Here is a 17,196-nt window from a genome sequence, read left to right as displayed (position 1 = left end):
CATTGAGCCAAATATGGGTGCTATAAACGAGTCGAGTTCGAGTATCAGAAGTAAATACTTGAGTACTTGACGAGTTTAATTTAATATTTATATTATTTATATATTATATATTTTAATTATGAAATGACTATTATGGGTTTGTATTCTAATAAATTTTACATGAAGTAATGTTTAGTAAAAAAATGTGGTGGATGGCAAAAATGTAATCTAATAAATCTAAAATGTAATAAATTAAAAACAAGAAAAGAAAAATTCAAGCTTGAATTCGAGTAGTTCGAACTTGATAACGCTTGCAATTTACTCGAGTTCAAACGAGTCGAGTTCAAACTTGATTTCCATTATGTTGAGTCGAATTCAAGTTCAAATTTATATACTCGTTCGAGCTTAACCTCAAGGTTAAATAGCACTAATAGTGATCAAATTCGAATTCGAGTATAATGCTACTTGAAATCAACTCGACCCAATAGCACCCTAGGGCCAAGTCACGGGCCAACGTGAAACCGCCAACGTGAAACCTCAAATATCACCATCCCAGAATCCTCATTAAATAATTGGCTTAATTTCAAGGCACGGAAGGTGTATTGACATATATTCTTTAAAAACTGAAACCATGAAGAAAGTTACTCTTAGGTCCCCAGTCAATCATGATTCATGAATGGCTACCTTAAGTTTGTGTCCCAGCTCATGGTCAACCAAGTTTGGGGTCTCTGTAATTGTGGACTCTGGTCAATAAAAATTAATAAACAATATTGTAATTGTACTACGTGATAATCATCGGATTAGGATTGACATTGTCTGTAATTTTCTTAAACTTTTGGTCCTATCATGTGACCCACGATAATTGAATGCCCAAAAACATGAATTACCTTATTCCCTTTCATTAAAGCACCACAGAAATTCAAAACCTTCAAGCGACAAAAAGAATATCAATCCAGAAAACAATAGATCTACAAGATCCAGTATTGCACGCTAGCAATCTAAACCCAATTATAATCCTTTGAAACTTCAAACATAAGAATACGTGACTTGCACGGTTACACCACTCCCTTTCTATAAATCGCCATAGGAATTCGTTTCTTCTCATGCATCAAAGAGATTAATTGATTAAATAGTAGATCTACTAGATCCAGTCAATCGGGCACCAGTAATCTAAAACCAATTGTAATCCTTCAAAACTTCTAACATAACAAATTATTTGCTTCAAACTTTAACGATTCAGATTCAAAGTCTGATATTAAAGCTCTGATATTACTTGTATTTCCAATTTCATAATATCATATATTTGATTCAAAATCTGATATTGAATCTCTGATACTAATAATCTAGTAGGCATTACCGATTAATATTTGTTTTAACGGGACAAAAAAGATTAACTACACTCAATTAGGAAAGCCCACTAACCCAGAGAATAGCTTCCAAGCAAGGTGCCCAATTAGAACTTCATTTTTATATTAAGACCTTGCTCATAAAAACTCTAAGACTAGCCATTTATACTTCGAGTTCCAAGTGAAATATCAATCTGTCTCTTAAGTCTTAACTCAACATTTCTAATAATCAAATATTTGCAAATTGTACAATTTTTCTCTACCTTCTCTCTATCGTTCTTCTTCCATAGGAGAGAGATCTTGGCTTCAAGTCAAAGTTTCTCTTCATCTTTTTCTGTTTTTGTTTTATGTTTAATAAAGTCACTTCTATGATATTCTAGTGAGAGTTTTCTCTCTCCTAGCATTTAGTAGTAAGAGCTTTCTTTTCTCCTAAACTATGCCAATGGGAGTCTTGTTTATTTGTTTATTATTTTTTCTCAAATCTAAGAGTTTTTTTTATATCTATATAATATATTCGGAATATTTTGGGTCATCTCGTTATATCTTAATATCAATTTTGAACTTGAATCAATTGGATAGCAGATCTCAGGGAATAGACATGCACCATGCATAGATATTTATGGAGCAAATTTATAATTTTTGTGATTCATAGTATAATCTTTCTTATTTTGTAACTCTGTTAAATCTAATAATTTTTTAGATCAAATATACCTATGATATATTCTATATATTTTCTCCATTAGTGTAATTTTTTTCTGTCAAGCAAATTATGTTGAACGATTTTCAACTAACTTGTTACTAATATTGGTTTCTATTTTATCAAAAAGAAATTTTGCAACCTACAGAATGGGAATATCCCGGCCCAACGAATCCTAACCCACATGCAAAAGTTCCTTGTGACTAATTTGAGGCGTCCGTGTTTTATTTCCATGCATATGGTAGAACAATTTATTGCTATGGCCAGGGGTGGAGCCAAAACAAATTTTCAGTGGGGGTAAAAGCAACTTTAAAATTTTTTATCTAATCTTTTTTTTTTAGTTTTTTAAGGAAAAAAATATTCACCAACAAGTACAAATGATGCATATATTTCATGAAAAATATCAAAAAACAAACTCAAAATTATTAATGTAATAATAATTTTATTTCAAAAGCAAACTAAATCATTTACAGTTGCTCATGACGAGTTTTCATATTTTGATAACGGTTTACAACCTTTTCATTTTGAATTTCACGAAACATATTTTTCTTAATATAAGTAACTAAACAATTATTCATTCAAGTGTCTTCCATTTTATTTTGTAACCGATTCTTCACTATATTCATTATCGAAAAAACCCTTTCTACGGTAGCTATAACAACAGGTAAAATCAAAGACAACTTTAAAAGCATATAGACCAATAGATACACAACTCCAGGGGGCACACTTGAAATTACATCAAATTTTTATAGGTATTATAGAAATTTAAGGGGGGCAGTGGGGGCCTATAAACCAATAGATACACAAAATTTCAGGGAGTACAGTTGAAATTACATCAAATTTTTATAGGTATCATAGGAATTTAAGGGGGCAGTGGGGGCACAGTGTAAATCCGCCAGTGGCTATGGCCAACCACGAACATAAGGGTGGCGGGCAGGGGCAGCCGGTCCCAAAGAATTTTCAAAAATTATATATGGAGTATTAGATTTAAATTTGAACTCTATCATTTTAGATCCTTAACAAGTTTTTCTTATTAGTTAATATGTTTATCTCCTTTGGGGCTTCTTTCAAAAGAGGTTTGGAATTCTGGAGTCTTATTCCTCTACGGTGTCAGCAATGGTTTTGTCGAGGTTTGGCTCGAACTCTTTGGTAATGCGGGACCACATAAGGGCGGTTATCCCTATAGTAGTTCTTTGGTTTCTTTGGAAAGCTAGGAACAAGGCGCATTTCGATGGAGCATGTTTTGAGGCTCGTAGGGTAATCACCTTGGTAGACAACTTTATGGGCCAGTTAGGGTTGGCCTCCAAGCTCTCGGCGAGACATTTCAGGGGTGACTATGAAGATCCATGGGCTCGTCTTGGTGTCTAGTTGTCAAGGAAGAAGGAGGGATATGTGGTTTCTTGGAAGCGGCCACCGTCGAACTATGTCAAATTGAACACTGATGCTGGTGTCTCTCACAATCAAGCATATGGGGAGGGGATTGCTCTGAGACTTGGAAGGCCGTTTAATTTTTGCTTTTTACAAGGAATTTGAGGAAATGGATGTGTTGAGGGCGGAAAGCTTATCATTGTTGCATGGCCTTCACTTGTGTAAAGAAGTAGCCATGGGTTCTTTGCTAGTGGAGATAGACTCTGAGAGTTTGGTTCGCATGCTAAATGCCGGGGGTGCATCAAAATGGCCACTATGCAATACACTGAGGAGCATAAAAGCGCTATTAAATGCATTGCCAGCTTCCATATCTCATGTGGTACGAGAAGCAAACTCTTCGGCAGATAAGTTAGCAGGGTTGCGATTGCCGTCTAAACTATATTGTACTTCGTATCCGTAGCTTCCGGGAATAATTAGGACCTTGATAAAACTAGATAGTAGGGAAGTCTCTTACCTACGTTGGTGGTTTGTAAGGGATTAGAGCCCTATTTGCTAGCTCATTGTGGATAATACCTTTCACTCTTTGTACTATTTCACTTTAAACAATAAATTAGGGGGCTGGCATCCCCACCCCGTGAATTAGGTTTGCCCTTAAAAAAAATCTTAATATATTTAGTGTATCCTTAAATTAATTAAGGTAAGGAAACAAATAATTGACAAATAAAAGGAAATTTAATCATATTTTTATACGTGATTGACTTGATGTATTAGTCAAAAGCCAGCACCTAAATGAACATGCATCAATCTTTCCCCAAGTTCGTTCAATTCATTTCAAACATTCTTTTTTTTTGTTCAGACCTTTTTTTATTTTTTTTATTTTTTTAAATAAACTTCTTTATTTTATTTGATAAAATCAAGGAGGGCATACATGGAATTCAAAGCCAATGCTAGCACAATCTTAACCTACGCCCTAACTCGACGCAGACTTGGAACACCTAACTGATCAAGGGAAACGTCACCTCTCACCAAGGAAGGCAACTCACGGAAAGAATGATATGTTAGCGTTAGGCCTGAATCCTCACCAACATTGGCAAGGCGGTCAGCCGGTTTATTCGCTTCCCGAAAGCAGTGTGATACCTTTCTAACACACCTGCTGACCTTTTGCAGGTCTTGTAAGTCCCCTTGCAAACGCCATGGGCACCGAGCTTTCCCTTGAATTATCTGAACTAGAATCAAAGAGTCAGATTCCAAGTGTAAATTGGCGTACCCACTCACAATCGCCAAACTAACACCAAAAGTCAACGCCTTCAATTCAGCCTGCAAACTCGTCATCTCCCCAAAGAAACACGAATACCCCAAAAGAAACTTTCCTCCCGAGCACCGAAGCACCCCCTCACCTCCACTCACTCTCGGATTACCCCGAGAACAACCATCCGAGTTCAGCTTTACCACGAGGGAATCGAGGCGACTCCATCGAACCACCAAGGTCCTGGAAACCCCGTGCAGACCAGCCTCTATACCGTAGAAACCTGGCCAATCCTGATCAAGGGTACTGAGTCCCTGAAACTTAAGGAGGAAAATGTCCCTGAGAACCCCAAATATTGGCGCGAACCTGAGCCACGGGCCGCAAATGGTCATCAAATACAACAGTGTTTTGCATCTTCCACAAATTCCAACAAATTAAGGACGGCAATAAACGGAACAGATATAGTAGATATCGGTTTCGAGTAGGCCTCAACCACCAGCTAACCAACTTGTGTCGTAGCGTAGAGGAAACCTGAAACCCTCCAATAACCCCTTCGAAATATCCCCAAATCTGCTTTGCCGCCACCCCGGTGCAGAAGATGTGGTCAATAGACTCTTGACATGGATATATACAGCAAAAGCACCAAGAGGGGCCGAGGATACCAAGTTTATGCAACCTGTCCATCACCGGCAAACGGAACCCTACCAATCTTAACATGAAAAATGAAACCTTCAGAGATAGCCCGAGAAGCCAGAGCCATGAGTAGAGCCAAGAGCTATTTCCATCCTTTCGAGAGATCCAGTAGACTGATGCTAATGAGAATGCACCGGAGATACTAGGAGCCCAAACCATGGTATCAACTTGGTCCAGCGAAGGAGGCACCACTCCCATAATCCTTCCCACCCATCTGCCAGGCGCTACCTCGCTCAATCGTTGTACGTTCCAGAAACCCTGTTCCACAAAATCGGAGACATTACATTCCTAAAAAGTATCCACATGATGACACAACGGACCCGTCCCCAACCAGTTATCATGCCAGAAACTAACACCTCCCCTAGCCAAAACCCAGTGGATGTGTTGCTCCGCTACACCCTGGATAGCCACCATCCTCTTCCAAGTCCACGAATCGCCGGGGGAAGCATCAGCAAAGCAAGGATGAAGATTGGGACAATATTTTTGGTTCATGAACTCGGCCTATAACGATTGCTGCAACCAGAAGTGCCACCATAGTCTCATGGAAAATGCATCAAACACGTGTTTTAGGGATCTCAAACCAGCACCCCCCTGTCATATGAGGTGCACAACTTGTCCCACTTAATCCAGTGGAATTGTGGCCCAACCTCTGAGGAGCTCCATAGGAAATCAGTAAAAATTCTCTCCATCATGCCAAATATCGACTTAGGAGGGGTTGATGCGGCGAATAAGTGAATAGGCATAGAGGAGAGCACGCTCTTGAGTAGAGTTAATTTACCACCGTGCGAGAGTAGCCTCCCTTTCCATGACAACACTTTACTCGCGACCGATTCATAAACCCCCGCAAAGTAGCATCTCCTCCACCGCCCTGCATATAAAGGACAACCCAAATATTTGACCGGAAACTCCCTCGACTGAAACCCAGTCAACTCTGCAATAATCCGTTTCCTACCACAAGGAAAATTGGCATGAGTCAAGACACAACTCTTTTGCTAATTCACCTTTTGACATGACACTAAAACATATTCGTCCAGAGCCTTCATCACCAACCGCACAGATCACCGCAAACCACTAGAGAAAATAATAATATCATCTGCGTAGGCTAGATGAGTAACAGGTAGGCAATCTCGCGGAACTCTAAAAGGCGTAAAACCCCGATAGTTACTCAAAGAATTTAGCAGGCGAGAGAGAACTTCCGCATTAATCACAAAGAGCGCGGATCTCCTTGTCTCAACCCAAGACTAGATTTGAAAAAGCCCTGAGGCGCTCTATTAACTATTACCGAGAACCACACATTGGATATAAGTTTCTATATCATATCAATCCATACTTCACCAAACCCAAATCTTCGCAAAACCTGGAGCAAGAACGGCCAAGAGACTCTATCGTAGGTTTTGGCCATGTCAAGCTTCAAAACCACATTTCCCCCTCTGTTCTTCCGGTGAATATCCGACACCAACTCCTGGACCAACAGAAAATTATCAAAAATTTGTCTGTCCTTAACAAAGCCACTCTGTTGAGGAAAGATAATACTTGGCAATACCTTTGCCAATCGAGCCGCCAGGATTTTAGAAATGACTTTATTGACAAAGTTGCAAAGGCTTATGGGTCGAAACTGACTAAAGTCTTGGGGCGAAGATACTTTCGGAATCAGTACAATCAAAGTCGAAGACACGCTCCTCGGCAACTCATGACCACAGAAGAAACTAACCACGGCTTCCAAAACATCCTGACTCACCACATCCCATGCAAAGGTAAAGAACCTACCTGTGAATCCATCAGGGCCCGCCGCACTCTCCCCATCCATTGCGAACACCACCTCTCTTATTTCCTCCATCGAGGGGAGACGCTCCAACTCATCGTTTTGCTCCCTTGAAATAATCTTGGGAATGACCTCTAAAGTACGCCATGACGCCGAACAAAGTTTGGCGAAGAATAAGGATGTGAAATAATCCACTGCCTCCGTTGAAATCTGAGCTTCATCCGTCAGCCATTCCCCCTAACTATTCCTGATCCGGTGTATAACAGATTTTGCCCGTCTCTCTGCCACTACCACGTGAAAGAACCTTGAGTTTTTATCCCCGTCCTGCAGCCATTTGATTCTTGCATTTTGCCTCCAATACGCTTCCTCCTTGACAAGTGATTGTCTCATTACCGCTCTTGCTTCCTGGAGTGCTAGCCATTGCTGCTGTGAATTGTCATTATCAAATGCAGCCTCTGCCGCCATTACTACCTCTTCTGCCTGCTTAACTGCATCAAAAATATTGCCAAAATGCACCCGCGACCAAAGTTGGAGTGCACATTTAACGTGCTGTAATTTGGCCGCCAACCACTGCAACGAACGCCCCAGGCAAAAGGTAGACCAACTCGTCCTAATAACATCCAACAGCTCAGGTTTTGAAGTCCAAACATTTATGAACCGAAAAGATCTAGGCTTGTTATCAAGTCTAGTCGATGTTGACAAAAGAAAGAGGGCATGATCCGATGGCTCCCTACCTAGATGTCGGACCCCAAAATTCATCCCCATTCGGGCCGCAGACGAGCTACATAGCAGCCTATCTAGGCACTTCCAGATTCGAGTTTGACCACCCCTATTGTTACACCATGTGAAACATGACCCTCAGAAACCTGCATCAAATACTCCAGCTCTCGGACATAAATGATCGCATTTCTACGCCTTCATCAACTCGGAAAGGCAACCCGCCCTTTTTATCTTTCGCACTGATAATGGTGTTAAAGTCACCCACCACCAACCATGGATCATCACTGGGTTTATCTACTAGCAATGCTGACCACAACGGAGCACGCTCTTGCTCTGTACACTTCGCATGGACGAAGGAAAAATAAACGGGAGTCGACAACACCTGAGAAGAGATTCTAAGGGAAATGTGTTGAGGAGAATCCCCAACCTGAACACATTGAAAACCAGCTTGATAGAACATCCAGACCGACCCCTCCCTATTAACCATCCAACCATCCATTTTGAGACGGGCACATATCATACGGATGTCACACGAAAGAGCCTTAGGCTCACAAATAGACACTAATTGAACCGAGAACTCAGAAATAATTCTTTTTAACCTACGAAAATTTGGAGTACGCAAGATACTCCGAATATTTCAGAATAAAAAATTAATCATCAGATAATACAGAGAAGAAGTTAGAGCACACCTTCGTCTTCGAGCGCAAAGTTTGATCAATCGGAACCCGCGGACGAACACCCTTGCGCCTAGGTTTTCCAACTAGCTCAATATCCTCCCCAAAATTAGCCTTCTCCTGAACCTGTTGGATAATTGGGTCAAGGTTAAAAATATCGATCACCAAGGAGCTTGACTCACAATGCCGTTGGGTCCATTGCCCCCGTGGTGATAAGCTACCAGCCCGTTGCTCAGCCATGGAAATATCCATCTCCCCCAACTGCCCTTCCGAAAACATTTCCTCCTCTCCTTCACTCGTTGCCCCAGGGCCTGCGTCACTTCCCACCACCGACCCAATAGCCACGGATGGATGCACCTGCAACTGCTGGAGCAACAGCCCGCTAGCACGCTCGTGCATCAGCAGACCTTGGCTTGCTTTCGTAGCTCCAGCAGTAGCTAGCATTTCACTAGTTCCAGCAGCAACTTTGTGACAGCCCCGCCTTCCCCTAAGGGGTACCAAAGGAATTAGCGGGTTGCCTGCCCAACTCTCGCCAGAACTACTAGAACGGTTGTATACAAACTAAAACGTTTCGAAATATTTTAGCGCGCTCAAATGAATCAAAATCACGAAACGAAAATGGGAAAAATGGAGCCGTACGTGAATAGTGTCGTACCTGTTCGAAACCTATATAAGTGCAATAACTTTATATACTCCAAGAAAGGGACATTTCCAAACCAAAATAACACATGAACATTACCAAACACTTTTATATACGCATAGTTACAAATTTACATTTCAAAAGAAATGTTGGATCCAAGTACATGTATGGATTTCCCAACTATCAAGTAGCTATACAAAAGAATATTAAAACTAACTCAACTCGGCTTCAAAATATCATAGTTCCCAAAAGGTTATTTCCTGTAAGGAAAACAAAATAACGAGGATGAGCTTACACTCGTGAGGTACCAACAAGACACACCAGTAAACACATTTTATCACATAGTGGTCCCAAAACTCATAAACACAACAAGTCAATGTAAAAGGATACAATTGGCTCTCAAGAGCCACTTTCCACTTGCCACACTTGATCACCAACCCGTTGACACCCCGTCAACCTTTAAAGAGAAGAACATCCCGTAGATCCCCACTTTACTTCATATACCTTCCACCGGTCACCCCCTTATCGGGTCCGAACACCTCACAGTAACAGAGAGGGTAGTACTTGAGTACACCATAAGGTAATACACCACTCGACTACAGCAAACCCACGGTCTGTTATCGATTCGTCCAAACCCTTGCCGGCTCGACTAGATTAAAGACCAATGGGGAATGAGCTTAGATAGCACAGTCAAGTTGTCGGGTAAAGCCCAAAACCATGTCAAATCACACATGTATACAAGTTCACATTTGACCGTAATAGTAATACAGATAAGAGATCGAGAGCGATAAAGTACACTCTCATCTCCTTCAAGCCATTCAAGTTTACATAACAAGTATAAACACCCATCTAAGCGTTAGCCATATAATGGTACACTCACCAAGGTAAGTAAGCAAATTCACAAGTTAGCTTCAGACGTAGGCGTCGGATCACCGGCACGACCTATACAACAAGAATATCACAATTAAGACTCGAACACGAGTCAAATCAAATCAACACACTACCAAAAAATAAGGCCCAATAGAACGTATAAGTGCATAGTTAAGCTAGGGAGAGTCCGGAAATGAAGTTTATGCCCTAAAACCAAAAGACAGTTTTGACGTCATTTAGCGGAACGGACACAACTGGAGCTACACTTATCGGATTGGGGTGCAATTTATGCCGTTTTGAAACTAAGACGGAGAGCTATAACTTTGATGAAGAATACTTAGTCCAGTTCTTACCCTAACTAGATCAAATTTACCAAAATAACTCCAAATTTTCCAGTTCAAAGCTCACTGGGGAATTCAACTAGCAGTCATGATTCATTCACTCATATCTCAGCACACACAATTCCAATTCAGGTAATTCCAAAGCCATTTGAAAGCTAAGGTACAAAACTATAATTCTTAAGAAGACATCAACAATCAATTCGATAATATTCCTGGTCAAACTAGCCACTTACAGAGGCTGATTTTCATTTTTGATAGAAACAGGACAGCAGGGGCAATTTTGTCATTTCACAAGATACCCTGCTCCGATTGAGCTGAAATTTTGCAGACAACTATAAAATATCATTCTCTACAACTTTCATGTTAACCTAAGGCTGATTCGGCCTCCATCCTATCCAAACAGTACCGGGCAGAACAGGGACAATTGAAACCCTAATATGAAATTTTAGTAACAAGCCAGAAATTTTACACAATCAATCATATTCATCATATTCCAACTCCATTTTACACTATAACAAATCATCAATCCATGACTAGCCAACACTAAACATATAAAATTAGAAAAATCATGCATAAAATCAGAAATTCATCAATCTCTACCAAAAATCATGAAATCTTCCATAAAATCACCACCTTAACTATCACAAGTCACTAATTTAACACTAACATGAACAAAGGAAGAATCTCTTGGTCACTTACCTTGTAAACTCAAGAAAAGAGGTAATTTAGCACCTTATCCTTCCAAACCACTCCACTAAGGGTTTTTATGGAGCAATTTGAAGTTCTATCGATTAGATCGTAAGATTGGAGCAAGTTTTGAAAGAGAAATGTTGAAGGCTTTCTTTCTTTTTTCCCTTGAGAGGGTCGGCCAAGATGACAAAGAAAATGGTGAATTTTTTGATCAATTTTGGTCATTTAGTAAAGGTGATAAATAGTGGTCAAAGTCTAGGTTCAATAGAAAGGTGACACCTAGCACCTTTTAGGTTTTCACTTATCCTTTTATCTCTCCAACATTAACCATTTAAGCAACGTCTAATTATCTCTTAACATCTAGCAATTAATCCTAGTATACACAACTTAACCTAATTGATCGAATTCTATCGTACTTTCCACACTAGCGGGTCCTACGCGCAGTATACACTCCTAATTTCTCATGAACTAACTTATACTAGAAAAATGATTTTAAAAACATATTTACTCATGAAAATTATCTAGAAAATTTTTCTAATGAAGGAAATATATAAAAGGCGTGCAATTAACTAACTAAAACCTAGAAAATAGGAGAAGTTTCGGGTCCTCACATTCTTTCCCCCTTAAAAGAATTTCGCTCTCGAAATTTCTCACCTTGATTTTCAAATAGTTCATGATATTTCTTTTTCATATCCTCTTCCATCTCCCAGGTCGCTTCTTCGACTCCGTGGTTCTTCCACAGGATTTTCACTAATGGAATTTGTTTACTCCTCAACTCCTTAATTTTTCGATCTAGTAAACGTACATGTTTCTCCTCGTAGGTAAGAGTTTCATCTATTTCAATCTCCTCTGGTTGCACAATATGAGTCGGGTCAGGGTAGTATTTCTTGAGTATTGACACGTGGAAGACATCGTGTATCCGGGACAAGCTTGGCGGTAACTCAAGCCGGTATACAACTTTCCCAACTCGTTGGAGTATCGGGTAGGGCCTTACGAATTTTGGTTGATGTTTCTTTCCTCTACCCATCGTAACAATTCGTAGTGGTGTAATTTTGAGAAAAACACGATCTCCAACTTGAAACTCCAAATCTTTTCTTCAATTGTCCGCGTAGCTCTTTTGACGACTTTGAGCGGTTTAGAGTCTCTGACGAATTAATTTAACCTTTTCTTGAGCATCCTCCATCCATGGAATAACGGTTGGGTCCAAGACATTCTTTTCTCCTACCTCATCCCAATATAACGGAGATCGACACTTCCGTCCATAAAGAGCCTCATACGGTGTGTGACAGCCCCACATTCCCCTAAGGCGAACAAAAGGGTTCGGCGGACCGCCTGCCCAACTCTCGCCGGGACTCAGTTGTTCCTTAATCAAATCCGGAATACAGCCAAAGGAATACATACAACAATCCAAAACTTAAGTGAAACTTATATATATATTGCTATCTCAAAAGAAAATATAACCATCAAATGTACAAAGGTTCTCACTTCCATACAACCAACCCGTGCCAAGCACTAGGGCGAGAACCATTACAAAAACAAAGAGTTAGACCAAGCTAGTCTATACCAAGCTCTCATCCTTGCGTGCTTTCCCCTGTTAAGGAAAACAAAACTAAAGGGATGAGCTAAAAGCTCAGTGAGGTTCCGAACACATAATCAAATAATCAATCTATTGCCTTAAATATAGAGCATCAATAATTCAATAAACATTTACCGTGAAAAGCGATATTAACACATACATTAAAAGGATACGGGCTCACAGGGAGTTATTTGTTCGTTCGTTTCTTCGTTTTCCTGCCGTTCCTCTTATTCCTCCAATCATTTAAAAATGAAATTTTGTAAGTAAAAATCCTCGCTTGTTTGTTCGTTCTCCCCTATCTGGACGTTGGCCGGACTCTACCCATTTGGATGTTGGTCGGACTACAAGGTAATACTCGAGTATACCAAATTCACCAAGGGTCATCATATCGCCCGACCGAGTCCGCTTCTAGTTCGAGTCGATCGGTAACGAAGGGCAGGGTCCAATTCAGCCAAAAGGCTTACATCATGCGAAACTAATGTATTAATCATTAAATTATTGAAAATTTCACGTTTCATTTAGGTCGAACGCGATAAAGTACATGCTCGCCTAGAAAATTCGTTTTGAAAATCATTGGAAATACTTAACACATTATCAAACAACAAAAACAAGTCATGAAGTCAAGGAGAATATAACAAATAAGGAACACTCACCTATGTAGGCAAAACAACGTGCAAAATATTCCTTCCGGATATTATCTTTAATCACCGAGAAAACCTAAGATTAAACGAAAAGAATATTACAGCTCATCTAGCACAACAATTAGGTGAAATCAAAGAAACTCGACAAATGATGAATAGAACGTATAAAAGACTTTAAAGTGAAACGAGAACATTTGGACCCGTACTAGAGTTTCATAGACCAAATGTAAAACCAAACTCAAAAGGGTTATAAAATTTTCTAATGGAAACACTTGAACTAAAAACAAGTCGGAATCCAACTAGATAGGCTAAGAAATACTGTTTTTGGAATCGTTTATATGGTTCAAAATCATCTCATATTCAAGTAGATATTATAGACTAAATGTCTTAATGAAATTCATCAAAAATGGAGGACAAAAATACCTAAAAAATCCTAAACCACTCCTCTTTATTTGGTAAGAGTAAGTAAACATTTGGAGTTTTCAATTGAAGAAGAATCATGTTTTAAGATGGAAAAACGGTCATAATATTTGCCAAACGAAAATATATAAGTTCAAATAGAAATTTAGCCATTGTTGGTAAGTTGGCGAGCAGACATGAAACATCAGCTAGCAATGAAGAGACACCAGATGACACAACAAACAGCAACAAAACGACAATTGTTGTGGAGGTGAGCCAGCAGAAGGAAACGAAAACTATGGGCATTGGTATAGTGGCAACCAAGGACAACAGGGTGCATGCTGCATGGGCCATGAAGGACAGAAGTACAGGGACACTTTATTGGATTATGCGGCTGCACTCAAATTAGCGTTGTGTAAAATCAGCCAGAAGCATTGGCCTGCTGTGCATCTGCTTGTTTCATCCGCACAGATGGTACGAATGCTGAGAAATAACAAGACCGCAGACGTAAGACTCTTTGCTCAAGTGGAAGACATTCACATGGTCAAAGCTTTGTTTATGAACTGCTCATTTAGCTTAGTTGCCAACCAGTGTAATAGACTAGGGAGAAGAATTAGTAAGTATGCTACTTCATTAGCGCAAGATGAGGAATATCTAAGTCCTCTGTGTCAAATGACACAATTGTAGAGCTCCTTATGGGCCGTTGCTCAAGTTTGTATAGCTTGTTTTGAAATCAATATATTTCCTAACGTTTCCGTAAAAAAAAAATATAGAAACTTAGCTCTCGAGCGAAAATTTGGACAGCACGCCCTTTGTATTTTCCTATTTTCCAGCCATTTACGGCTTCATTCTTTTTCTCAATCAAACCCAAAGTTACTCACAACACAAATTCATTTCAATAGCTGTTTAATAGGCTCAAGACAATACAAGGACAAAAATCAAACTAATAACAAGTGCAGAAATGAAATATAACAAAAACAGATTTGACAGGTTCTTGCGTAAGGGACATATCCAAAGCTACGCCTATTGGATTGGGATGAAATTTATACCGTTTCGAAGGTAAGACAGAGAGCTACAATTTTGATGAAGGCCACTTAGACCAAATCCCAGTGTAACCTAGCCAAATTCCCAATTCCCAGAACCAAATTCCAACTAATAGGCTAATTAACCGTACTACTTTTAAATGACCATATCTCAGGCTACCAAAGTCCGTTTAAGGTATTCTTGGTGGCGTTAAAAAGCTAAGATAGAGTGTTAAAACTTTCATGTTTTAGAAAATGCCTAAATCAGCATGGATCATAGTGAATAAACACGGTTAACTGGACGAATCTGTCTAAAACGGATCACTGGATGCGTCCTAAGTCAGCGAGGGTATTTTGGTCTTTTCACAGGCTACGTTGCTCCGATTGAGCTGAAATTTTGTAGCCAACTATAAAACATCATTTTATACAACTTCCATGTTTTGTACCAAGCCTAATTCAGCCTCTAACATGGAGCACTAAAACCAGATAGAATTGAAGTCATATTTTCCAGAAATCTGGAATTTTTGGTTTCAATGATAACTTTCTTCATTTCTTGCTTCACTTGCTACCAAAACCCCCCTACATAATCTTGGATACAACATATTTTAACCATACATCAAGTATAGGCAGCAATCAATCAAACCCTAATTCATGTAACTAAAAGAAAAAACACCCAAAACATAATAACAACCATCATTCACCACAAATGAGATGCTAAGCCAATTTAAACAAGATCAATAGTAAGAAATGGGGAAGTCAGCATCATTACCTTGCTAAAGTGACTACCAAAAGCAACCCTAGCTCTTCCTTCCAAAATTTCACCAACACCCTACTAGGTAAATACTCAAGAAAGGTTTTAATCGGTTTAGTTTTTTTTTGTTTCCTCACTTGGGTAATCCAATTTCAAGATGGATTGGGCAGCTCTCCCTTGGGTTTTTCTCTCTCTCTCTCTCTCTCTCTCTCTCAGCCAAGGTAGCAGAAAAATGAGGAAGAAAAGCTGCTCCATGGTGATAAGAAGGCAAGGAAAAAAAAATATCAATTAAGGGACCACCAAGGCCATGAATTTTTCTCTCTCTCCCTTACATTTTTTACCCCAATTTCGGCCAAGAGGATGAGTATGAGAGGGGGATATTTTGCAAAAATATCAAGGATGTGTGGTGGTAAGGAAGTGGTGGTCAAGTGGTGGGTTTAATCGGTAGTAATCAATACCCGTCGGTTTCAATTGATTTTTCTTAAATCGCGTATACTAGGGTTTTTACCTTCTAATCACTAACTTATTATTATCATTTCTAATCATATAATATTTTCTCATCCAAAAGTTACTCTTAACTACCAAATTTGATTCTCACTCGGTATCGAATAGTCACACTACAAAAAAACGTAAAAATCCTAATTCGTTCTTTCTTGAAAACGAGAAGTGAAAAACTTTTATTTTGATGTTCATTTGCACTCATGGTGGGGTGATTGGGTGGTAGGACTATTATAAAATCATAAGTTCCAAATAAAAGGAAATTTTTAAGAGAAACGTGAGGGATTTTACAATTACAGACATTAAAATTAGGGTTTCAATTAAAATATGAGAGATTTAAGAAAACCGGTTAGCCACAAGTAAATTAGGGTTTTTTTTTAATCTTAGGGTTTCTGGTCTTTTAAAACAAAATAAGGTTTTAAATCAAACCCAAATAAATACACTTTAGTATTTTCTTTACAAACAAAATAATGTTTTTTTAAATAAAATAAACTAAAGAAACCGTAATATCCTCTTTGAAACTAAACAAAAGATGATCCTAAAAGTTGGGGTATCACAATCTTCCTTCCTTCAAAGAATGTCGTCCTCGACTTTTTTTTTTCAAAAGGTGATTTAGTATGTAACACACTAAATTGACTAAAACAACAAGATATAACACACCAAATACACAAGAAGACATATACACAATATGATGCACCATATACACCAAGAGATATTTCAAGTTAGACAAAGTCAAGTGCAGCAGATACTATATATGTACGTATTATCATACCACAAGTAAATGACATGTAGGAATAATGTAAGGGCAAAACGAAAGAAAACGCGACTTGTCGTCCCACACTCAGCTAAGATGGCCCCGTCCAGTCTCTCACGTCACTTCCTATTCACTAGATGTCCGTTAACCTCTTATACTTATTCTAGCCGAACAAAGTCTGTTCATGTTCCAAAATACAAGTCTCAAGTACCTATTAGCTAGCATCGCCTCAACTCCAGAGTGCTCGGGCACGAGAATCCGAAATAAAACAATTCACATCTCGAGCTGGTCAGTCCCAAGAGTAAACTATCTACAATCGAAATTCTTACCCGACATACCTATCTATGGTCCTTAGATACCACGGAAGAGATTTATGTCCTATAACATTCGCAATTCATAGCTTATGCTCGAACCAGCACTTAATCCTTTATACCTATTCACCACTCAGTCCAAACTCACTCCGCGCAGAGACCACGCGAAATAGGCTCTGATACCAATTGTGACAGCCCCACCTTCCCCCAAGACGAAC

At 39.3% G+C, this 17,196-nt stretch overlaps 2 protein-coding genes across 2 annotated transcripts; both read right to left on the bottom strand.

Annotated features, from left to right (window-relative positions):
- Positions 1-4,353: 4,353 nt before the first annotated feature.
- LOC140013440 (uncharacterized) lies at positions 4,354-7,136 on the bottom strand. Its single transcript, XM_072062720.1, has 5 exons — positions 6,873-7,136; positions 6,660-6,791; positions 5,684-5,830; positions 5,145-5,587; positions 4,354-5,002 (listed from the first exon to the last, which is right to left on the bottom strand). Exons 1-5 carry the CDS (start codon positions 7,134-7,136, stop codon positions 4,354-4,356), a joined length of 1,635 nt encoding a protein of 544 aa, XP_071918821.1.
- Positions 7,137-7,328: 192 nt separating this feature from the next.
- Positions 7,329-7,856, bottom strand: LOC113705871 (uncharacterized). The gene has a single exon (XM_027227777.1). It carries the CDS (start codon positions 7,854-7,856, stop codon positions 7,329-7,331), a length of 528 nt encoding a protein of 175 aa, XP_027083578.1.
- Positions 7,857-17,196: the final 9,340 nt, after the last annotated feature.

This window comes from Coffea arabica, chromosome 8c, assembly GCF_036785885.1.
Source record: "Coffea arabica cultivar ET-39 chromosome 8c, Coffea Arabica ET-39 HiFi, whole genome shotgun sequence".
In the NCBI taxonomy this organism is placed as follows: domain Eukaryota; kingdom Viridiplantae; phylum Streptophyta; class Magnoliopsida; order Gentianales; family Rubiaceae; genus Coffea; species Coffea arabica.
This window is presented reverse-complemented; position numbering and strand designations above follow the sequence as displayed.